Source organism: Agelaius tricolor, unplaced genomic scaffold (assembly GCF_023055355.1).
Source record: "Agelaius tricolor isolate 1412-34295 unplaced genomic scaffold, bAgeTri1.0.p SCAF_12, whole genome shotgun sequence".
In the NCBI taxonomy this organism is placed as follows: domain Eukaryota; kingdom Metazoa; phylum Chordata; class Aves; order Passeriformes; family Icteridae; genus Agelaius; species Agelaius tricolor.
The window spans coordinates 5,306,627-5,329,752 of NW_027269272.1; the positions used below are offsets into that span (position 1 = coordinate 5,306,627).

General features: G+C 56.7%; 1 protein-coding gene and 1 non-coding gene across 4 annotated transcripts; both read right to left on the bottom strand.

Annotated features, from left to right (window-relative positions):
• Positions 1 to 21: 21 nt before the first annotated feature.
• TRPM2 (transient receptor potential cation channel subfamily M member 2) lies at positions 22 to 21,674 on the bottom strand. 3 transcript variants are annotated; one of them, XM_071437272.1, is made up of 33 exons: positions 21,466 to 21,673; positions 19,240 to 19,506; positions 18,820 to 18,905; positions 18,209 to 18,377; positions 17,478 to 17,658; positions 16,528 to 16,694; positions 15,926 to 16,106; positions 15,250 to 15,311; positions 14,869 to 15,069; positions 14,450 to 14,552; positions 14,139 to 14,260; positions 12,849 to 13,199; positions 12,397 to 12,534; positions 11,031 to 11,160; positions 10,581 to 10,726; positions 10,353 to 10,465; positions 9,552 to 9,771; positions 8,854 to 8,972; positions 8,430 to 8,562; positions 8,123 to 8,294; positions 7,514 to 7,697; positions 7,155 to 7,333; positions 6,874 to 7,006; positions 6,668 to 6,755; positions 5,546 to 5,633; positions 5,097 to 5,248; positions 4,528 to 4,604; positions 4,337 to 4,438; positions 3,767 to 3,853; positions 3,520 to 3,625; positions 2,527 to 2,628; positions 1,838 to 1,954; positions 22 to 1,243 (listed from the first exon to the last, which is right to left on the bottom strand). In XM_071437272.1, the coding sequence occupies exons 2-33, from the start codon at positions 19,432 to 19,434 to the stop codon at positions 1,118 to 1,120; spliced, it is 4,530 nt and encodes a 1,509-aa protein (XP_071293373.1). In that variant the 5' UTR covers positions 19,435 to 19,506; positions 21,466 to 21,673; the 3' UTR covers positions 22 to 1,117. The 3 variants fall into 3 exon arrangements, with proteins under 3 accessions (XP_071293373.1, XP_071293374.1, XP_071293376.1); XM_071437273.1 differs by lacking the exons at positions 22 to 1,243; positions 1,838 to 1,954; positions 2,527 to 2,628 and having other exon boundaries at positions 3,546 to 3,665; XM_071437275.1 differs by lacking the exons at positions 22 to 1,243; positions 1,838 to 1,954; positions 2,527 to 2,628; ... (4 more) ...; positions 5,097 to 5,248; positions 5,546 to 5,633 and adding an exon at positions 6,556 to 6,574 and having other exon boundaries at positions 6,609 to 6,755; positions 21,466 to 21,674.
• LOC139595258 (Z6 small nucleolar RNA) lies at positions 2,585 to 2,670 on the bottom strand. Its single transcript, XR_011680979.1, has one exon. It is a non-coding gene; the product is annotated as a Z6 small nucleolar RNA (small nucleolar RNA).
• Positions 21,675 to 23,126: the final 1,452 nt, after the last annotated feature.

Genomic DNA, 23,126 nt, shown 5'->3' on the forward strand with positions numbered 1-23,126 from the left:
AGCTGTCAGACACCAGCAGCCTGCAGTGTTTAATAATGGTTTATTGAGCTGGGTTGAACACATTGCCAGACTGAGCCCCCTCCCCTTGCCAAAGCCCCGTGCAGCATTGATGAAACTGCAGTTGTGCTCTGGTGGCCACCAGTGTGGGATGAGCAGCCTTGGCTGGCCAGGGTCTGATCCACGGGGAGGAGGTGGGGGACCAAAATCCCCTCCTGAGCAGTGCCAGGCATAACACGCTGCTGTGGGGCTCTTCTGGATGATCAGGAAATGTGTCCACTGTGCCTTGTTCTACCCATGGCAGCAGAAAACATGAGTGAAAGACCCCTAAAAAGCAGGGATGTATGGGATTGACACACAGATGTCCCCTCTCCTGTCCCCACCTGCCCAAGGAATCACAGAGCAGGGATCACCTGTGTCCCAGCAAGCTGCCACCTCCCACCCATGTGCACAAGGGGTGGGGACAGGCAGGTGACACTTAGCTCAGAGAGAGGAGGGAAGTTAACTACAAGCCAGTGCTCAGCATACACAAGCAGGATCACACACAGGTTGGGGCATGGCAGGTGGGCCTGTGCAGGGCTGTGAAACCATAGGTATACAAGCCAAGAGCTGCTCACACCTTCAGGAGTGCTGGCTCACAGCTCAGGACCATGTTGTTGGGTCTGAGGCAACCAGAGGTACGGGTGCAGCCACCACAGGAGTGGCTCCAGGCCTTCCCCAGAGCAATCCTTTGGGATCTGTGGCACTGGGGCTGCCAGGGCTCGGAGCAGGAGCAGGGAGCAGGGATGGAGATTCTGGAGGAGGGGTAGCTGGGGCTGGTGAGCCCCCAGTGCCCACCCCAAAGCCAAGAGCAGGCTGGAGTGGACAGAAGGACCATGTCACAGGAAAAGCCCTGTGGCTCTGTGTGCCCCAAGCTCTGGACTAGTGCTGGGGGCTGATGTGGAAGCACCAAGACACCAGCGGGGGCTGAACTTGGTGGCTCAGGTGGCAGGGAGGGGACACTTTTCCTCCCAGAGACCTGCAGCATACATTCACACAGACACCCAGAGCACCTCAGCTCCAGCAGCTCCCGTGTTCTCAGAGCTGCAGGTCCCAGCCAGAGCCTGGGAGGCAGGAGGCCTCAGTAGTAGGCACCAAGGAGGGTTGAGACCTTGTGCAGGAGCTCCTTGTGGTTGGCGTGCAGGGGGATCCTCTTGTCCAGCACCTGCCAGCGGATGCACAGCTCGGGGTCACAGCCCTGGAGGAACTGCAGGGGGACAGATGGCACACGTGTGTGTCACAGACATCTTTTATGGAAAATCCTTTCCTTAGGATTTTTTCTCCTGAGAAGCTGAGAGGCCTCAGGAACAAAATGTAACCAATGGTTATCTGCTGCTGTGGAATGCAACAGGTGCATCTGGGATTGGGCTCATGGGGTTGTTTCTAATTAATGGCCAATCACAGTCAGCTGGCTTGGACAGAGAGTCCAAGCCAGAGCCTTTGTTATCATTCCTTCTTTTTCTATTCTTAGCCAGCCTTCTGATGAAATCCTTTCTTCTATTCTTTTAGTATAATGTAACATATATCATCAAATAATAAACCAAACCTTCTGAAACATGAGATCCTCATCTCTTCCCTCAACCTGAGACCCCTGTGAACAGGGTCACACGTGTGTTGCCAGCCACACCCAACAGCACCTCCCATCCCCAGCCTCCTGCCTCTTTTTGGGGCACACACTGAGGTGCCACCCCACGTTCATCCCCTGTTCCTCTCCTGCTGCATGCAGCAGAGTCCCGTGGGGCTGTGGCTCTGCAGATGTGGCTGCTGTGCCCAGGGAGCCCCGGGGGTGGCAGCCCCTCACCGAGTTCAGCCGCTTCATCTCCAGGTCGTGCTGGGTGTCAAAGTGCACGCTGATGGCCACCGTCTCCACCCAGGCGTTATCCGTGTTCCGGGGGTCGTCCAGGTACCCCTTGTGCACCTGTGCATGGGGATGACACCTGAGCAGAGCCCTCATCACCTCTCTGAGGGCACCCTGGGGGTGGGTGGGGCATTGTCCTGCAGCTCTGCCCTGCTGGAGACCGGAGCCCTGCTCCCAGTGCAGCTGGAGCCATGGGGAGTCACTGCTGCAGGCACAGACTGGTGTGGGCAGCCCTCCCCGTGAGGATCTGTGCCATAATTCATGTCTCAGGGTCAGGGAGCAGCCTATTCTCACCTCCCCTGCCCCTGGAGCCATGGGGAGTCACTGCTGCAGGCACAGACTGGTGTGGGCAGCCCTCCCCCGGGGTCTCTGGGCTGCTCCCCGACCCCCAGACACAAATTATGGCACATCCTCACCTCCCCTGCCCCTTCCCCTCTGGTGGGAGCAGTGCCAAGAGGGATGCACCCTGCCTCTGTACCCTGGCCCACCCATGTGGCCCTGTGACACCATGATGCCACATGTCCCCGTGCCGTGGTGATGTCCCCGTGACACCTGTGTGTCACCCAGGGTGATGCCCACACCCCTGAGCCCTCCTGTGACCCCACACCACGGGGACCCCTGTGTGTCCCCACCTCAGTGCCTTGTTTCAGCAGATTCTGGAACTGGGGCCAGAACTCCCTGCGCAGGATCCACTTGAGCTTCAGTGGCAGCGTCTCCCCTGGCTCCAGGGAGCCCTGTGACAAAGCAGATGTCAGCTCTGGGGGCTGCCACCAGCACACTCCAGCCTCCCTCCCTGCCAACAGCTTGGCCATCAGGCCTGCCACTGCTGCAGAAGATGCCCCAAGGTCTGCTGGTGCCTCCCACCCTCCCTCTGCTGCCCAAAGTCCTCAGCTCTGCCCAAGCCGATGTCTGAGTTTGCCTGATCCAGTGTCTGCCAAAGGATGCTCTGCCAATGGCTTAACAGGCTCACATGAAGGATGTGAGGATTGAAGCCATGGAGGGAGAGGCAGGGGGTCAGAGTGAGTGGGGCACTGCTCCCCCAGCAGCCTGGCATGCAGGTGTGTCACAGACATCTTTTGTGAAAAACCCTTCCCTTAGGATTTTTCCTCCTGAGAAGCTGAGAGGCCTCAGGAACAAAATGTAACCAATGGTTATCTGCTGCTGTGGAATGCAACAGGTGCATCTGGGATTGGCCCATGTTGGATGTTTCTAATTAATGGTCAATCAAAATGAGCTGGCTTGGACAGAGAGTCCGAGCCACAAGCTTTTGTTATCATTCTTTCTTTTTCTATTCTTCGCCAGCCTTCTGATGAAATCCTTTCTTCTCTTCTTTTAGTGTAGTTTTAATATAAAATATATAATAAAATAATAAATCAAGCCTTCTGAAACATGGAGTCAGATCCTCGTCTCTTCCCTCATCCTCAGACCCCTGTGAACATGGTCACACAGGTGCTCTGCAGGAGGGGCAGAGGTACCTCCTCAGCCAGGCTGGGACACATGCCTGTGATTCCCCCTTTTCTGTGGGACCCTTCCCTTCCCTTCCCCTTCCCCTTCCCTTCCCTTCCCCTTCCCCTTCCCTTCCCTTCCCCTTCCTCTTCCCTTCCCTGTTTTTTGCCAGCTCTCACCCCAGGCAGAGCCCACACATCTGACAGGGGGTACTGGGCCACCAGGACTTCCAGCATCTTCTTCAGGCTCTTCCTTATGATGGACCCATCCAAGTTCCTCCTCCAGCTGTGGGACAGGCCCCTGTCATGCTGCAGCTGTGGCTCCCCTGTGCCCAGCAGTGCTCACGTTGGCAGTGTGGGGTTGGGCCATGTCTCTGGGGTGACCCCATGGTCCCTTTTCCACCCCACATCCTCACCCCACACTCACCGGGTCACCACGGGGTGCAGGGCATGGTTGGGCCCGAAGCAGTGCAGCCTCCCACGGCCTCTCAGCCCCGTCCTGCCCATGGGGTTCCTGCAGGGTGACAGTGAGGGCTCCCTCTGTGCACCCCTTCCCTAGCCCTGCACCCCACATTTTGGGGGTGTTTTTGGGGTTCAGTCCTAAGGACAGTGCATGCAGTCATCCCTGCCCCGTAGGAAAGTGGGGATCAGATGGGATGGGATGGATGTGCCAGGCAGCCCTGGCCTCTCTGTGTGCCCGTGCTTGTCCTGCCAGGCAGCTGCTATGGTGGTGGCACACACGGTGGCAGGGGCACTCACAGTGACAGGGGCACACAGTGGCAGGGGCACTCACAGTGGCAGTAGTAGTGGCACTCAGTGGCACTCACAGTGACAGCGACACAATGGCAGTGGCACTCACAGCAGAAGTGGCACTCACAGTGGCATTCACAGCGGCAGTGGCACACAGTAGCACCCACAGTGACAGTGGCACACAGTGACAGTGGAAGTGGCAGTGGCACTCACAGTGGCAGTGGCACATAGTGGCAGTGGCACTCACAGTGGCAGCCCGTCCTGCACGGTGTACAGCCCGTGGAAGCTCTGCCGGTCGATCAGCCCGTCCATGGTGTTGTAGTTGATCTTCAGCAGAGACTCCAAGGAGCTGCAGGGTGGGAGGCAGCCCGGCTGGGAGGGCTGGCTGTGCCACCCAGGGAAGGGAGGAGGGCTGGGGAGCCGTGGGGGGACACTCACAGGCTGAAGGGGTCCTGCACTGCCATGTCCTTGTGCTCAGCCGAGTAGGCAGGGGGGTCGTAGAGCGGGAAATCCACCTGCACAACACATGGCTGGGTCTGCCCCCTGAACTGTGCCCCTGCTCTCACAGCAGGCAGGGGCTGGGACCCCAGGGACACCTCAGGGCCCAGGCTCTTCCTCTGCCCAGCTCGTGGGATGCTCCAGGCTCTGCTGGAGGCTGAGCTCAGAGTCCTGGCTGGAGGACTCACACACCCCCATGGAAGCCAGTACTGGATCCTGTCCCTGCCCCTGAGGCAGCCGTGCTTCAGGAAATGCAGAGGTGGCTGGTTGTACCCCCTGTGTCCCACCAAGCATCCCCAGGCACTCCTGGCACTGCAGGTCCTGGTAGGAATGGATCCCAGCCCTTTTCTCTGGGGTCACTCAAACAGCAACTCCGGGAAGCCAAGGGTCCCAGGGTTGGGAAGAACAACAGCTCCCAAATGGGATGATGGGCTCCTCTTCCCACCAGTGTCAGGATGTGCCTCAAGCCTTCTCCTCCCTGCCCCAGTGCCCCTGTTCACAGCCCCTACCTCCCAGGGCACCTTCTCATCGGGCACAGGGAAGCGGAGAATGTGGGACCCTGGATACAGGAGGTTCCGGGCCAGCACGTGGCATGGGGGCTGCCTCTCCTCAGCTCTTCCCTCCAGGGCAATCTCCTTGGTGCCCAGGGCTGTGGAGGAGCCTATGGGGCAGACACAGACTGCAGGGTCCCACAGAGCAGGGCCCCATGTCCAGCACTGTGGGCTGGGGCCCTGCTGAGGGGGCTGCCTGGGTCTCTCCATGGGGATGTTGGTGTCCCCTGGCTTCCCTTCTGGCATTAAACCCCGGGGAGGGTGGGAACGGCCTCAGGACGGGCTGGATGACCTCATGGAGGCACCAAACCTCCCAGGAGCAAAGGAACCCGTGTGTCCCTGCTTGGCAGAGGGGCGTGGGGGGCAGCCCAGCCCGGTGCTGCTGGGGAGGAGCCGGCTGTGCTTACCCACGGGCGGCGCATCCTCCGCCGAGCTGAAGCCATTGCCTCGCAGCGCCTGCATCATCCAGCGCAGGGCCTGGGCGCTCTGATGCACCTGCAGGGCACAGCACAGGGTCACCCCCAGCCCCACTGTCCCCCGAGTGCCACGGGACCCTGCCCTGGTGCGGCCACCCTGGGCACCGACCGCCGCGCCCTGTGAGCCTGGCTGTGTGCTGGTGTTTGCCTTGGAGAAACTCCTCCAGGGGAATATTCTTACAGAGCAGGTGGAGAGGGAGATGGAAACAGATGGGCTGGCTCCCTGGGCACCCCAGTGCTCCAGAGGGAGGGGACAGAGAGCCTCTGTCCCCAGGAGCTCTGGAGGGCCCTCTCAGGCCAAGGAGTGTTGCCGCATTTGCCTTCACAGAGAAAAGCAAGGCACAATTCTTCCCGAGGATTTCTGAGATTCACATTCTCTGAACCTCAGAGAAAGGGAAAACCACAATTCTTATCACTTGCTGTGCCTGTGTTTGTGCCACAGTAGAATGCAATATGGAGATTGTTTACCCACAGTGATGGTGTTTTGTTCCCTTGGCCTGTCAGGGCCAGGTGTGTGTGCGTGTGTGTGTTGGGACTGTCACTGACAGTCACGAGATTCAGTGCAGTGTGAGCAGGTGTGTGCAGAGGGAGTGCTTGGCAGATTCAGTTTAGATGAAATATATATAATATAGTAGAATAAAATAATCAATTAGCCTTCTGATATCCATGGAGTCCTCCTCATCATTCTCTCCCCTTCACCAGAGTTGCCTTTGATTTACAATAAAGGAGAAGAGCTGGGTCAGCTCTAACTCTTTGGGTGACCAGTGGGGGCAGTGGCCCATCCCAGCACTTCCCACCTGCATCCTGTTTACTTTGGAGTCAAACAGAGCTTTTCCTATAAACCTTTAACCCTCAGATGGCTAATAGCAAGGAAACTCAAACTGTCTCAAAGGGTGTTGACTCAGAGAGATTATATGTTCTGGTTCAATTGAAAAAATTGAAAAATTGGAAAAATTTCACCTTTCAATTGACTCAGACCCTGGAAAAACTTCACCTTTCAATTGACTCAGGCCCTGGAAAAATTTCACCTTTCTTGCCCTGGTTTTGCCTCACCTGATCCTCCAGAGAGCCCAGTCTTTGCTCCACTACCCCCGTCCTCTTCACCCTGTCCAAGTCCAGCAGCTCTGCCAGCACATCAACCCTGGAGAGACAGTGCAGGCTGGAACACCCTCAGCAGCCACCCCTGCCCTGATCCCAACTCTTCCATGCCCAGGACACCGAAGGACAGAAGGAATTTTCTTCCCAGGGGGCAGCCATACCTCTGTGCAATGTCCCGGATCATCTGCTCCGTGTTCTGCTTCTCCTGGCACTGCTGGTGCTGCAGGTAGCTCTCCTTCAGGTACATCTCCCACGAGAGCAGGGCAGCTTCTTCATTCTTCTCCAGCTTCTCCTCTGCCCAGGGAAGAGGACAGCAGTGCTGTCACACCCCTGGCCATCCCAAACCCCAGGAGCACAGCCCCTGTGCCCAGCCTTGTGCCTCGGTGCGTGGCACCATGCCCCGAGGAGGGGGCAGAGGGCAGGAGGGGATGCTGGTGCTCACTGAGCTTGTGGTGGGTGGCAGGCTGGCGGAGCAGGCCCCGGCGCAGCAGGAGCTGCAGGTGGCTGAGCAGGATGAGGGGCGGCGGCGCGGGCGGGCGGCCGTGGTACTCCTGGATCAGGTCGTGCCTCTGGAACTTCCAGATCTGGTCTGTGTGCTCCTGCACCTGCTGGAAGGTGTAGCTGGGGCACAGCCCAGGTGTCAGCCGTGCCGTGGGGATGAGGGGGCACATCGTGGCTGGACGGTGTCCCAGCTCTACCCAGCTCCCTCATCAGCCCTGAGCTGCAGCTGCTCCTACCACATCTACAATCCCCAGGTGGGATCCCACTGCTTCCACCACATCTAGGGCCCCCCAGACTCACTTGAACATGGCAATGAGGAGGTTGAGGAGGAGGATGTTGGTGAAGAGCAGGTACAGGCACAGCAGGATGACTGTCAGCCACTCTGGGAAGATGGGGGTCTTGTTGTCCCCGTTTGTCTCTGGGCACTTGGGCTTGTAGGGGTCAGTCCCGTTGGGGCTGCACTGGTCGATGTTGAAGTTGACCCCTGTGGGAGGGCACAGTGTGATTCTACAGTGGCCAAACCTTGGGTGTCTTGGGGAGCACATTCTGTTTTCAGATAGCTCCAGGGAGCTCAGCACCAGGCAGGGACTTGACCTCCATCTGCACCATACCAGGTGCTCTGCTCACTGCCAGCTCTGCGGCACTTCCATGGGCCAGCACAGCACGAGTTTGGTACACCAGCCCTGCCACAGCCACCCTGCTCACGGCATGGCTGCCACAGCCACCCTGCTCGTGCCATGGCTGCCACAGCCACCCTGCTCGTGCCATGGCTGCCACAGCCACCCTGCTCACGGCATGGCTGCCACAGCCACCCTGCTCGTGCCATGGCTGCCACAGCCACCCTGCTCACGGCATGGCTGCCACAGCCACCCTGCTCGTGCCATGGCTGCCACAGCCAGTGTCCTGTACCATCGATGTAGGAGGGAATCTGCCCGAAGATGGTCAGGTAGGAATGGTAGACCACGCCACGGAAAAGCCACTCCACGCGCTCCTCGTTGTGGATCAGGATAGCCTGCTTGGCCACCCCAAAGGACACCACCCACACTGCCAGCAGGAAGAGGAAGAAGAAGACATCCTTCATCTGCAAAGACAGAGGGGGAGGATGGCTGTGTCCTGGAGCAAGCCCCTCTCCAGGATGGGATGACAGGGGTGGCACACCCAGCTGCTGCAGCAGGAGGGTCCAGCCTCACCCCCCAGGACACAGGGGAGCTCTCACCATGCGCTTCACAATGATGATCTTGGGCCCCAGTGTTCTGCTGACTGTGAAAATGTGCATCAGGCGCAGGCAGAAAATGATGAAAGCCAGGGACAGTATGATGCGCCCAGGGTATAACGTTGATGGGATCAGCCTGGACAGGAAAGAGAGGAAAGGAAACACCTCAGTGCCACCATAGAACCACGCAGAATCACTTAGGCTGGAATTGCTGAGAGGGAAGTGAGGCCCTGGCACAGGGTGCCCAGAGAAGCTGTGGCTGCCCCTGGATCCCTGGAAGTGTCCAAGGCCAGGCTGGATGGGGCTTGGAGCAACCTGGAGAGTGGGAGGTGTCCCTGCCCATGGATGGGCTTTAAGGTCCCTTCCAACCCAAATCACTCTGAGATTCCATAATTCTGTGAAAATACTGTTGAGCTCTGCAGCTCACCTGCAAGTCAGCCCTGCAATGAAGACCAGGATGGCACAGATATCCAGCTTATTCCAGAAGTCCTTGATGTACAGGGAAGCCATTTTCACAACCCCGAGTCCATCTGGATCATACAACAGCTGTTGGGAAGAGAAAAGGGGCTGGGTGTAAGATACTCGTGTCTCATGGAGGGGAGGGACCACACAGATCATCTGGCCATCACTGGACACTCCTGCTGACCCGAAGGCAACCTGAGCCTATGTGGTTTGCTCTAGGGGCATGGGAGGAGCATGAGGACACCTGGGACATTGGGGCTCTTCAGGCTGGAGGAGAAAGGCACTGAGATGTTGAAGCAAAAGCTGGAAAATCTCAAATGTCAAGCAAAACCTGGAAATCCTGCTGGGAATTCACCCAAAGGATGAGCTCCCTCCATCTCCTGACATTCCCAAAACAGACACAGACACCTCCTGGGAAAAGCCCACCAGCCCAACAGCATTTTCTTCTGCAAATACACAGGGCCAAGCCAGCTGCAGCCAAGGAGAATCCCTGGCCTCAGACATGGGGGATCGGGTGGTTCCACGTGCCAGGGCCTCTCGGAACAGGGGGTGACACGAGAAGCAGCACGGGACCATGAGCCATGTGGTGGCACCTCCCAGAGCACCCAGAGGGCTGCATCCCCTCCTGTGCCACCTGCCAGCCCCAGCTGTGCCTGCCCACACCTGGCGGGTCTCCTCGCACACCAGGGAGAAGAGCCAGAAGTAGATGAGGTACTCCCGCCAGGAGGGCGCGGGCTGGAAGTCAACCATCAGCACATAGGCGAAGAGCAGGAGGAAGGTGAAGTAGGAGAGGGTGTTCATGAGGAAGATGACGATGGGCGCTGTGAAGAAGGCTCGGAGGCGCGCCAGGCAGCCCATGGGGGGCTGCAGCCTCTTCTCCCTGCTGCAGGAGGGATGGACGTGGGTTCAGCTGCTCAGGAGGTGCCACAGCATCTCTCCCCAGCCAGCCAACTGCAGGGGGAGGCTGGAGGAAGCCCTGCCTCAGTGCACTGTCACAGGCATGTCTTATGAAAAACCCTTTCCTTAGCATTTTTCCTCCTGAGAAGCTGAGAGGCCTCAGGAACAAAATGTAACCAGTGGTTATCTGCTGCTGTGGAATGCAACAGGTGCATCTGGGATTGGCCCATGTGGTTGTTTGTAATTAATGGCCAATCAACTGGTCCATGTTGGTGGTTCCTAATTAATGGCCAATCAACTGGTCCATGTTGGTGGTTCCTAATTAATGGCCAATCAACTGGTCCATGTTGGTGGCTCCTAATTAATGGCCAATCCATTGGTCCACATCGGTTGTTTCTAATTAATGGCAAATCACAGATCCACCTGTTGCATTCCACAGCAGGAGAAAATTATTGTTTACAGTTTGTTCCTGATGCCTCTCAGCTTGTCAGGAGAAAAAATCCTAAAAAGGATTTTTCATCAAACATGTCTGTGACAAGTGCAAGAGCGTCCCAGCTGCCAGAATACCTGAAGGTGATGAGGTTGGTGTAGAGCAGTGGGAAGAACAGCATGCACGTGATCACCCTCCAAAGGCCATTGTCCACAGACAGCTTCCCCCACCAGACCTTGGTTAGAAAAGCCTGTGAAGGGTGACAAAGAGGAGTGCTGCTTACAGAGGCCGAAGGGCAGAGTCACACACCACCCACGAGGAGCTCTTGGGCACATTCCCTCCAAGGACCACTGCTGGCAGCCCACCTGAACGCCCCCATGGGACACAAAATTCATGTTCTTGGCCTCCAAGGCCAGCTGCAGGCAGGTTGTCTTCCCCCAGGCCTCAGAGACACGGGTGAGAAGCTTCTGGGCTCTCTCTTCGTCCTTGCGGTAGCAGTCTGTGAACACACCTGCAAGGGCCAGGACCAGCAGGAGGAGCCTGAGCTCTGGGGCTCACAGAGTCCTCACCCTTCTGAACAGGACCAGGACATGGCACCACACACTGGCACTCCCTGTACTCCCACCAGCGTGTGGGCATGGCCTGTGCAGCATAATCCCCAAATGTGGGGATGGGACCCTCATTTCTCACCCCCCAGACATCTCCTGGGTAAAGCTCACCAGCCATGGGGGGCAGGAGCAGATCTGGGGAGGGGACAGGAGCAGCTCTGGGGGGGACAGGAGCAGCTCTGGGGGCGTTGGTGCCCTCCTGCTCACCGATTGCTTTGTGCTCATACTCCTCAGCCAGGGCCATCATGTCATCAGTGGTGTCCGTGTCCTCCTCCTCCTTGGCCAGCTCCTTCAGGATTTTGCTGCAGGCCAGTGCAGCTGCCATGCAGTCCTGGCTCTGGCACAGAAGAGGATAAGGAAAGCATGGACACTCTGTCTGTCACGTCCCAGAAGCCTTGACAAGCCCTGCCCAGCCGCCACAGGAAGGAAGGAGGGTGGCCCAAGCAGATTGGTGCTCAGGGTGGACAGTTTGCCATGACAAGGGCTGGGCCATGCTCACCTGTGGATAACCCCCTGCCTGGGGAATATGGGAACAGCCCTGCCCTCGGCTGATGGGACAGAGTGGCTCCTTGGCATGCCCACTGTGCCACCAGCTACGCTGCCTCTTGTCCTGGAACGCTGTTTATGGTGGAAGCCTTCTCCACCCCAGCTGCCATGTCCCTGGGGGCTCTCTCAGCCTGACTTAGCCCACTTCTGGCCCAGCACATCCCCTGTGCCTGTTTTGGCCAGGAAATGAGGGATCTGGCCTCATGGTGTGGCTGGGGATGGACATTAAGTGCCCTCAGGCTGGCTGGCTCCTGTTTGGCTGGGGCCAGGCTCAGGAGAGCTGTCCCACTACCCCAAATCCCAGTGGGGCTGTGAGGTTTGGCTCCATGTGAGCCCCTCAGCTCTGGGCTGTGGTACCTTGTTGGGGAAGATGAAACAGGAAAGCCTTACAAATATGATTGCCTGGCAAAAGATTTTGAGAATATTGAAACTATAAGTGAGATTGAAATGAAAGCAAGCTTTGAGATCCTTTAGTTACTGAACAACTGGAAAACAATGGCATAGCTGGCTGAAGGTGATCCCCTTTTGATGGAACAACACCCTCTGCTTGCAGGCAGCTCCAAGGGTCAGAGCAGACCCTGCCAGCTTGGCAGAAGGGGCCCAAAGAGGAGTTTATAGGGTTTAAAATGTAGCACAGTATGGTAATGTAGTGATTCTTATAGGCTGTATGGAAATGCTATAGGATTTGTATATTGTGCTAGATTGGTTAGTGAGAATCAGAATATTCAACACAGGAGAAGATCTATTGTATTGTAAGGGGAACCTTGCTCTCTTGCCTTTTACTCTCTTACCCCTTTTATTCTCTTATGCTTTTGCTCTCTTGCCTCTTTTACGGTCTTACCCCTTTTACTCTTGTATGCTCCTACTCTCTTTCCCTCTCATCCTCTCTCAGTCCTGCTCTGAGCTGTGCCTGGCAGCTCCCAGCAGGGCCCTGCACCCAGGCCCTTTGCAATGAACCCCAAGTTCCTGTCCTGGCTTCAGAGATCTCTGCTCTCTGTCTGTCCCACCCCCCTGGCTCATACAGTACCTGTGCCCAGATGATTTCTGCCAGCTCCCTGCGGTTCTGCACCACGGCCCAGATGAGCAGGTCCCGCACGGGGTCCATGGTGAAGGTGACTCGGCCAGGAGAGCGCTTGTAGAGGGACCTGAGGCTGGAGCCCTGCACCTGCAAGGTGTGCCATGCTCAAACCCCTGCTGCTGCCTCCACCACCCATGCAAAGGGCTTTGCCCAGCTACAGGGGTGGCCAAGACTGGATCAATCCCGGGATTTTCCCTTTTTCTAGTGGGATCGGGTGGATCTGTGCATCCACCGTGCACCCACCCCACCAGCATCGCACATCCACACAGTGCTACAGCTGTTGGGAGCTGCCCCTTTTAGACGACTAAAGGGCACTTTTAGTACCATTTTTGAGCAGACAGGAGGACAGAGACCCGGAGGAGGTGTCCCTCCCCTCCCCGGCGGTAACCTGAGATGCGTACGTTCAGCTTGATGTGCGGCACGGGGATGGAGAGCCGGGGCCGCTCCGCCTGCTTGGGCTTGGGGTAGAGCGGCTGCGTGGAGCAGCCCAGCAGCTCCCGCAGCACCTGCGAGACGTGGTGCATCTGCAGCCTCGGCACCTTGGAGCCGGCCGTGTGCTCCCTCTCCTCCAGCAGCACCTTCTGCAGCTTGCTGTGGAACAGGCAGGACGGCGCCAGGTTGTCGTAGAGGTAAACCAGGGTGTCCCAGGTGACAAAATCCTTGAGGCGCACTCCCTGCTCCAGGAACAGCTTCACAAACTCGGGTTTGTTGGAAATCAGGGCAGCTGCCATCACGGGGTGGAGATCTGAGGGCTGGCAGGCCAGAGGCAGAGGTGAGGGGCTCCCTGGTCTCAGAGCAGCACCCTACCGTGCTCCTCACTTGGGGGGAGGTTTTGTCCCTGAGCACAGGAGGAGTCTCTGGGTGTGAAAGAGCACGTGGCATGCACTAAAACTTGTGGGATCTTCCCAGGGTGTTAGAAGAGGGCACTCCTCTGTGGCAGTGGAGCCCTCTGCCCCCTTGGCTGCTGGGCAGAGGGATGGGCAGGGTAGAGACCACCTATCCCAAGTTCAGGAATATCACAGAATCACAGGACAGTTTGGGTTGGAAGCTCATCTCATTCCAATCCCCTGCCAGGGGCAGGGACGCCTTGCAGGTGTCCAGGCTGCCAGCTTGACCTTCAACATTTGGGGCATATATCCTCCAATGTTTCACTTTTGGGTTCCCAGCTCCCACCAGCCCTTCCCAGTCTCACCAAAAGTGTGTGAGCTGGGGGAACCCAAACTGTTGACTGCAATAGGAAAATCCCTTCCAAGTTCCATAGCCCCATCAGGAAGGACAGAAAACACTGCTCAGCCTTGGCTTCTCAACAGCAGGATCAGGCAGGGATGGCAGAGCTGGCCCCTGCCCCACTCTGTAGTAAGGTATGAGCAGGGAAGCACCAGGCTGGGTGAGATGACTTTAGAGACAAATTGCTGTTTGAGCAGGGACCACAGGGCAGAGCTGTCAAGAGGTATTTTAGGTTCTGGTTGGGATCTTTAAAAACACTGGTTTTGAACAAAATACCAATTGCCTTTGTGTGTGTTTAGCTCTGCTCTGGGTGTTTGAGAGCATTTTTTGAAGAACAGCCCCAGTTAATGCACTGGGAGTTCAGGGTCCAGGAGAAATCCCTTGAAAACTCTCCCACAGCCAAGGTGAGAAGTGCCTGACAAGCTGTAAGCCTGACCAGACAAGCAGCACAGGCGTGGCCCTACCTTCCAGTCGTGGTCATCTGTGAAGATCTCACTTCGGGCAATGTCCACCCTGTTCCAGGCCACGGCCAGCTTCAGCTGGTGGTCCCAGTTCTCCCGACCAAAGTGGTCCTGGTTTCGGGATGCTGCATGCAAAGTGCACGGGTTAGAACAGAGCATCACCCAGTGAGAAGATACCACCTGGGGGCCTCCTTGGACGTGTGGCCCTTTGGATAATCATCTCTCCCCAGTAACAAGGTTTGGGGACTTCTTTGGTGACCCCATGAGTCAAGCAGAGGTAGGAGGTGACTTGAGGCCTGTCCCCCAGCCCTCACCTTTGAAGAGGGCCTGGAGGATGGCCACATCCACGTCCTGCTGGCCATATTTGCCCTCTCTGAAGACGGTCAGGAGCTGCCGGCTCCGCACTATGTCTTGGATCTACAAGGAGAGCCGCGGGCAAGCGGTGGGCAGCAGCATCTCCTCCCTGCTGCTCCCCACTGTGCTGGGCAATTCCTCACTGCCCTCCACTCCTGCAGAACCCCTGTGCTGTGTCCTCCACCATGGGCGGGTCACAAACACTCCCTCTGTGCCCAAAGGGAGCCTGAGCCCTTGGAGAGCCCACCAGGACAATGATGAGGGTGGCTGGGGGCAGATGAGGCTTAAACTCCCCACTGGGACCCTTGCTGCTCATAGGGCGTGACCCCCAGGAGCTCTTTGGGCTCCCAAAGCCCAGAGGAGGCTGCAAGGGACTCACCTTCTTGGTCCACTCCACCAGTTTGCTCTCAGTGAAGAGCTCGTAGGTGTCCTGGAAGAGGACACTGAGCTTGCTCTGGATCAGGGCGATGGTGATCTTGGCCACGGGCAGGTTGGCCACCTGCGCGATGACATCGGCCACGCGCCCCGACCCTTCCACGATCACACAGGGGGTCCCGTGGGTGATGGCATTGTAGATGGTCTGCAGCAGAGCAGGCAGCTTGGTCAGGGTCCCAGCCAGACACCTGCAGGCCCTGTCTGAGCTGGGATCCTCTGCTGCTCCCAGCGCTCCTGTCAGCGCAGCACCAACAGGAGCAGCACCCCGGGAAGGAGCTGTCCCTCCTTTGCCTTCTCCCTCAGCTTGCCACAAGCAGTTCCTTACATCAAGAGTCCCAGGGCCTCCTTCCAGCACCACACACACGATGGGGATCTTGATGGCAACACCTGCAGGGAAGCAAGTCCAGGGTGACCTTCCCATAGGGCTGATCCCCCCGTGTGGTCTCCTCTGAGTGCTGGAGTGCAGAAGGCAAGGTGGGAGCAGTGTCCCTGACATGTCAGGCTTCAGGGGAGGGGAGGAAAACCATGCCCAGTGTTTGTCTGGCATGGCAGGTCAGAGACATGGTGGGATTTTTGGGGGTGGATGTGCAAGGCCAGGAGTTGGACTAGAGGATTCTTGAGGGTCTTTTCCAGCTCAGGGGGTTCTGGGGTTCTGTGAGCACAGGTATGCCTGTGTTATGGCAGGAGATCATCTGCACAGTGAGAGGATGACGCCTGGAAGCTCCATTGGGACCTGGCCCTCTGGGAGAAATGACTTTCCCTGAACAACTCAGCATCACAAGGTTTGGTGCCTCCTTTAGTGATCCCATAAGTCTGGCAGAGAAAGGTTCTTTGCTCTGTGTCACGGAGGAACCAGGTTCCACATTTATCATGGCAATCCTCTCAGACCCTGTGCCTGGATCCTCTGGGGAAGCCACAGCCCCTTGCTGGAGCCCAGGAAGGACACCATTCCAGGGGGATGGCCCATCCCTGCCTCAGGCCAGGCTGTGTGCTGCCATTACCTCCTTTCACCTTGGTCTGCTCTGAAATGAACTTCTCCAGCCTGGTCCTCAGGGGAATTTCCACCCCGTACCTCCCGTGGGTCCCGTCATCCACCAGGATGAAGTGGGAGTGGTTGCTGTCCAGGCAGGACAGGCTGCCCTGGTTCTCCTCATCCAGCACGTACTCAGCAGGAAAGCCCCCCTGTAAGGTGCAGGAGGAGACGCTCTGGGAGGAGCCTGGCAGAGGAGCAGCAGACAGCCAAGGTAACCAGCACGTGGGGACAGTCTGGCCAAACTGTCCCTGTGCCCCCACAGTGCTCACATCAGCCTTGCCCCATGCTCCACTGGCCCTCACACCCACAAGAGTCTACCCAGGAGAAGCACAGAACCACTGGGCAGGGTGAGGGGGGCTTCTCAGCAAATGTCAGCCTGGGACCATCCCTGGAAGAGTTCAAGGCCAGGCTGGGTGGCTCTTGGAGCATCCTGGTCTAAGCAAAGGTTCCCTGCCCATGGCAGAGGGTGGAACAAGGTGAGCCATACGGTTCCTTCCAACCCAACCCATTCTGGAGTTCTGTGGGCATCCCTTGTGGCACAGCTGGGTTTTCCTGGGCTGCCTGGCTCACCATGGGGCAGACGAGGCTCTCGCGGTTGTACACGGTCCCCCAGGTGGCAATGCCAATGGTGACAATGTCGCCCTCCTTGTGGCTGCAGCTCAGCATGAAGTCCCGCACTGCCTCTCCCACCTGTTTCATCACACCAGCGTGGGACCCCCCTGTGATGATCCAGGCTCCTGGGGGGTCACAGAGGGCCATGGGAAGGGAGAGGCTCTGCCCACAGTGATCTCCCAGCCTCCCCCGTGTGGCTGTGGGTCCCTGGGGTGCTCCATCCCCCACAAGATGTCTCTTCCCTGCCCTGGCAGCACAGGCAATGCCTTCTTCAGCACCTCTCTGAGCCTCTTTGCAGTGGCTGAGAAGGAGCAGCCCATCCCTGGTGATCATGGTCCAGGTAGGACCTACAGGGCTCCTAAAGCAGCTCAGCATCACCAGAACAGCCCCGCTCACTGAACCTGGCATGGCCAGGTACAACCACAGGGAGACCCTTGTCACAGACACATTTTATGAAAACTCCTTTCCTTAGGATTTTTTCTCCTGAGAAGCTGAGAGGCCTCAGGAACAAAATGTAAACATTGATTATCTGCTGCTGTGGAATGGAACAAGGTGCATCTGTGATTGGTCTCATGGGGTTGCTTCTAATTAATGGCCAAACACAGTCCAGCTGTCTCAGACTCTCTGAGAGTCACAAGCTTTTGTTATCTTTCTATTATCTTTCCTTTCAAGCCTTCTGATGAATTCCTTTCTTCTATTCTTTTAGTATAGTTTTAATATAATATATATATGTCATAATATAATAAATTAGCCTTCTGAAACATGGAGTCAGATCCTCATCTCTTCCCTCTTCCTGGGACCCCTGTGGACACCACCACAGACCCTCTGCATCCAGATGACCTCTAAAAGTCCCTTTCAACCCAAACTATTCTATGACTCTGCAATTTGATTATTCTGAAGTCTCTTACCTGTGGTCTGGGCCACCTTGACCAGCCCTTGCCGGAAGATGTTCTTCAGCCTTGGCTTCATGACGAAGTTTTTGGCTCCCCCAGTGACTGAGATGAGCAGGTTGGGGGGGTCGAGGCCCCAGTGCTGTGTCATGAGGTGGTAGATGACCCTTGGGGGGGTATCCGAGGAGACACGCACGTACTGCAGAAAAAGGGACCATAAACACATTTTGGGTATAAACAACAGGGTCAGGGTAACAGGACACCTCCTCCAACACAATTCCTCCTGTCCCACCCCAGAGGCTTCCCAACACCGTTCCACAGCAGAGTCCTGCTGCTGCTGGTCCAGGTCTTTATCCATGACCCAATTCCTGTTCGCTTTCCTTGGAACAAACACTCCCCAGACAAATCTGAGGTCAAGGACAGGGAACAGCCCCTCCTGGAATCATGAGTCTTGTGGCTTCAGAAAGGGTTTAAGGCTGGGAGGAGGGGTCCTGTCTCAGCCCCTCCACTGCGTGAGTCACGGTTGCCTTTGGGGCAATTCCACCCCTTCCCAATGTCCTCTCACTCAGGAGGGAAATGTTCCTGTGCCATCTCCCACGTCATCGCGCAGGTGGCCAACCTGCCCATGGCCAAGATAACCATCGCCCTGATCCAGAGCAAACTGAGTGTCCTCTTCCACAACACCTGTGAGCTCTTCACTGACCCAAGCACTGGCTCCCCACACACCCACAGGGGGACAAGCAGATCACCTTCCCTGTCTTCTGTCCCAGCCCTGTGAAGCGGATATCACCGAAGGCATCCGTTGGCATTTCCTGGATGTGCCTGCTGGGGTCCCATTCCTTCCCCAGGAAGATGGGAGGTTTGGCAGCATCATCCAGGTGCTGTTCCCTGAGATAGCCACACTCACAAACGATCCTCCTGAAAAACACACCAACAGCTCCATGGAGAAACCCCAAAGGCAAAGCCCGGCCTCAGCCTGGGCAGGAGGTGCTGTTCTCCTCAGGAACATCACAGACCCCACATCTCCCACCCAGCTGCTCCTCCAGCTCAGAACTTGTGCAGAAACAAGGGCAATGTTTGGGGGGAAATTAAAGGAAAAAATCCAAATATTTCCACGGGTAGATATTTAGGACAGAAATATTTAGGGTGGAAATGACTGCCTGCAAAAGCATTGGAAATGTTTTTCCCCAGGACACGAATCTCAGCCACGTGGTGACTCACCTCATGCTGAAGAACCAGTTAAAAAGAGGGTTTTGAATCCCTGTGACAGAAAGCCGGGATTTTCTGGTGCTGTAGCTTTATCACCAACCCTCACTTCTGCTCTCCTGCAGGGGAGGGAAGGAGGGAGTGCCTCACTTACCCAGAATCTGATGTCTGGGAGCTTTCCACAAAATAGGTGCATTCCTTCTTTCTGATGTTTTCAGGAATCCAGGAGATGAGATTTTCCTGATGGAGCAAGAAAAGCAGCCAGGGGTCAGGGTTTCTGGAAAGGGTCAGAAGTTATTCCAGGGGTCAGACACCATGGGGATGGGAGCACATCTGGGCGCTTCTTGGGGTGTGAAGGACGAAAGCTTCATCGCTGTCTGCAAGCACAAAGCCAGATGCACTCCAAGGAGGAGGGATATGAGTGCTGGCCATGTGCCTCAGGCATCTGCAGGTTTTCTGTCTGTCCCTAAAACCAACCTGATCAGTTATTAATGCTCCTGTAAGTGAGCCACTCATTAATGCTGTTTCATGCGTGTGCCCAACCGCCCCCTCTTCCAGCACCTCCTGAACTTGCCTTTTCATTGCTGCCAGCGGGGAAATGAGCCTTTCTCCTGCTCCTGGAGACACTGCTGCTGCTCTGCTGCAGGTTGGGGACCACCTCGAAGTCGCTCATCCTGCTGGGGTGCGTGGCAGGCTCATCTCCTCTCTCGGGGCACACCTTGTTCAGCTCAGAGGGGAGCACCCGGGCGCAGCGGCCGCGCGCCGACATGGCTCCTGTGGCTCGGCCTTCTCTGCCTCCTTTCTCCTGTTCCTAGGCTGGGAGCTCCTCAACATCCCCATCCTGAGGGCAGTGGAAGAGAATCAGAGAATCCCAGAATGCTTTGGATGGGGAGTGGTCTTAAATTTCATCTCCTTTCACCCTCCTGCCAAGGGAAGGGACACCCTCCTCTAGAGCAGGTTTCTCCAAGCCCCGTCCAACCTGGCCTTCAAAGAAACAAAGGATGCCCATGAGCTAAGAGCACTGAGGTGCTCCATCCATCATCATTGCCAGGGTGGAAATTGGTCCACCTGCCATCTCCTCAGCACAATCCTGACACAGGGTTGTGTGTGGTGACCACAGCATGCACCGCTCCTCCCCAGGGAAGCCCCTCAATGCCCACAAAGTGCCCCAGCCTGTGGCTCTCTCACCTGCTCTCCACTGCAGGCAGCTGGGATATTTCTGGCAGCAGGGAGAGCAGAAACTAGGTCTCTTGTGTGAGCAGCCTGAGCATGGCCCTGCATGGAAAATCTGGGGATATGGACATGAAGGCTGCAGGGACCCAGTGCTGGAGTCCTGTGTCCCCTGCAAAGGTGCCCTGAGAGCCCCAAGATGCACATGGGCTTGCTGCAAAACTCCTGAGCCCCCCTGAACACCCACAGTCTCCTTTGCTGAGATGGGAGAGCTGCTGGAGCAAAGGTGGAAATGCTCCTGGGGGCTCTGGAGCCCAAGGGGGGTGGTGTCCTCTCAGGAGAGCTGGGATTAGGTAATGGAGGAAGCACCAGGCTCAGGTGATGCTCTGGTCAAGCTGTGGGGTCTGTTTTTAAGGAGGATTTTTTCTGCTTTCTTCAAGCCACATCCTGCATTTCACCCAGGGGTGGGGAGTCCTTGTGGGAAAAAGGAGTGCTGATGCTAAATCATGGAGTAGCAATGAAAAGCTCTTTTATCAGCCTCCCTCCTGGGATCTCCCACAGCCCCACTGACCTTGGGAGGCAGATTTTGGCAGGCTGGATTTCTGCATCAGCACAACCCCCAGCAGATCTGATTTTTGGAGAAAGAGCAGTTGAAATAAGGTCAAATGCACTCCTAATTCTTGTCCATGGCCCCACAAGGCACACAGGCTCGTGGGGCTTGGGGCATGGCCACAAACAGCTCATAAGCCCATGCAGGAAGGGCTCCAGCACCTGGAATACCTGTCCATCCTCCAGCACCTGGAATTCCTGTCCTTAGGGGCTTGGGGACAAGGACAGAGCCCCTCCCGTGGCACACACTGCCTGCCCCCCAGCTTGAGGGGTCGGGTCAGCCCTGGGTCACATGGGGTGGCCACAGCACCCAGCAGGATGGAGTGCAAGGCTGAAAACTGCCCCTGAGCCTAAACCCCCTAAAAACTGCTCCTGATTCTGCCCCCACTGAAAACTGCCTGTGCTCCTAAACCCCCTGAAAACTGCCCCCATCCTGACCCCCCCAAAAACTGCCTGTGATCCTAAACCCCCCAAAGACTGCCCCTCTGCTCCTGTCCCCCGAAAATTGCCCGTGATCCTAAAGCCCCTGAAAACTGCCCCTGATTCTGCCCCCGCTGAAAACTGCCAGTATAATCCTGCCAACCCCGAAAAGCGCCTGTGATCCTAAGCCCACTGAAAACTGCCTGTGATGCTTCCCACCCCGAAAACTGCCCCTGTTCCTAAACCCCCTGAAAACTGCCCCCCCAAAAACTGCCCGTGCTCCTAAACCCCCTGAAAACTGCCCCTGCTCCTGCCCCCCGCCCCCCCCGAAAATTGCCCGTGATCCTAAAGCCCTTGAAAACTGCCCCTGATTCTGCCCCCGCTGAAAACTGCCCCTACCCCCATGAAAACTGCTGGTATAATCCTGCCAACCCCGAAAAGCGCCTGTGATCCTAAACCCCCTGAAAACTGCCTGTGATGCTTCCCGCCCCAAAAACTGCCCCTGTTCCTAAACCCCTTGAAAACTGCCCGTGCTCCTAAACCCCTGCAAAGTGCCCCAGTTCCTGCCCCTCCCCGGCACACCCCGCCGCGCTGCCCGTACCTTTCGTGCCGCATCCTCCGGCCGCATCCCCGGCTCTGCGCTCCGCGTCCCCACAGCGATTCAGCGCCGTGTCCCTCCGCTCCGCCGGGTCATTTTGTCATTCTGTCACCGGAGGCAGCGGCGGGGAGCGGGGCAGAGCTGCCTGCAGAGAGGAGGAGGCGGCAGCCGCTGGCAGCTTCCCAGCAAATCAGGCTGCAGGAGCGATCCGTGCCGGGGAGCCGCAGAGCCCAGGCGGTCCCGAGCTTGCTGGAGTGGCTGAGTCACCCTGGCAGTGCCCGCAGCGAGCCCCGCTGCCCCCAGCCCCAGGCAGGGCTCGCTGCACCCAAACCCCTCGGGGCAGATGTCGGGATGGGGTTATTGAGGTTGTCAGAAGTGCCTCTGCTCGAATTAAGGTGCAAATGTCACTGTCACATAGGCCAGTGACAATGGTATGGGGTTTGTTTGTTAAGTAAACCCCACATGGGAAATAAAGAAATAGGTGGTGGGAGACAGAAAGAGGGACAGAAACAGGGACAGAATAAGGAAAATATCAGCTCTCTGTGGATCTCAGTGATGTTCTGCTGATTCTCTCCTGCTGGTCTTCTTGGTGGTGAAAGTCCCCTCCAAAAAGCATAGAATTCAGTGGTTTAATACATGCTCAAGCCAGGTAGGAAAATCCAGGTAATTCCCTGGGGGAAGGGTGGGGGTGGCAGGGGGAGTTTGCCATTGTCTCTCACAACAGATTTTGGGTTTGTTGCATCCCGTGCAGCCCTGTGGTGCAAGGCTTAAGGAATGACTTGGGAGGGCCTTTGATGGATTAATGGATTAATTAACCTCAGCTGCCTCTCATATGAATGTCCTGTGGATGTGGCCCTCCTGGGATTGGGGGTTCCACAGCAATCTGTGTAAGGGAGGATGGATGGGTTCACCCTGAGCAGAGGTCACAGCACACCCAAACTTCTTCCTCCACCTCAGCTGGGGGAGAAATCTGTGCAAACCCACTCCCAGCAAATGGGTCTGTGGGCTATGGCCTCCCCCATCCCAAAGAAAGCCAGAGATGATTCTTAGCACAGCTGCTGGGGCTGGCTCACATTCTTTTCCTTGTTTACTTGTTTGTTTCAGGTGATTGAGGAATGGGGTTTGTGGTGATTGGGAGTGGGGCTGAGCCTCAATGGGCCCAGCTGTGAGCAGCAGGTGAGCAGCACTGACAGCAATGAGCCATGGAGTGCCCAGGGGCACTGACCAACCACCAAAGGGAGCAGAGGGCACACAGGTGCAGTGCATCAACAGCAGGGGATAAAAGGCTGGGCTAAAGAGCAAGGAGGGCAGAGCCTTACAGCCTTCTGAAGAGGTAAGGTGTTACTCTGTATGGGTTGAAGCTTTCTGAAACTGTGTGGTGATGCTCTGTATGGTGGCCATCTCAACTGTGACATGTGCTGTGACAGGGTTTTCCCTTTATCTAATCTCAGCAGTTTGACTTTCAGTCCAAAGTCCTAGTCAGGCATCTTCAGGGAGGTTTCTTTTCTAGTAGCTCCTTTATACAGTTCTTGTTATAATGAGAAAAAGCTATTAATGTTTGAGGCATGAGCTGTTTCATTATCTGCTGGCTGATATGATGAGCGGGGGCTACTTGGGGGATGGACGGTGACAGAAAGGAGCAGCAGCCTGGTGGTGCTGATGGA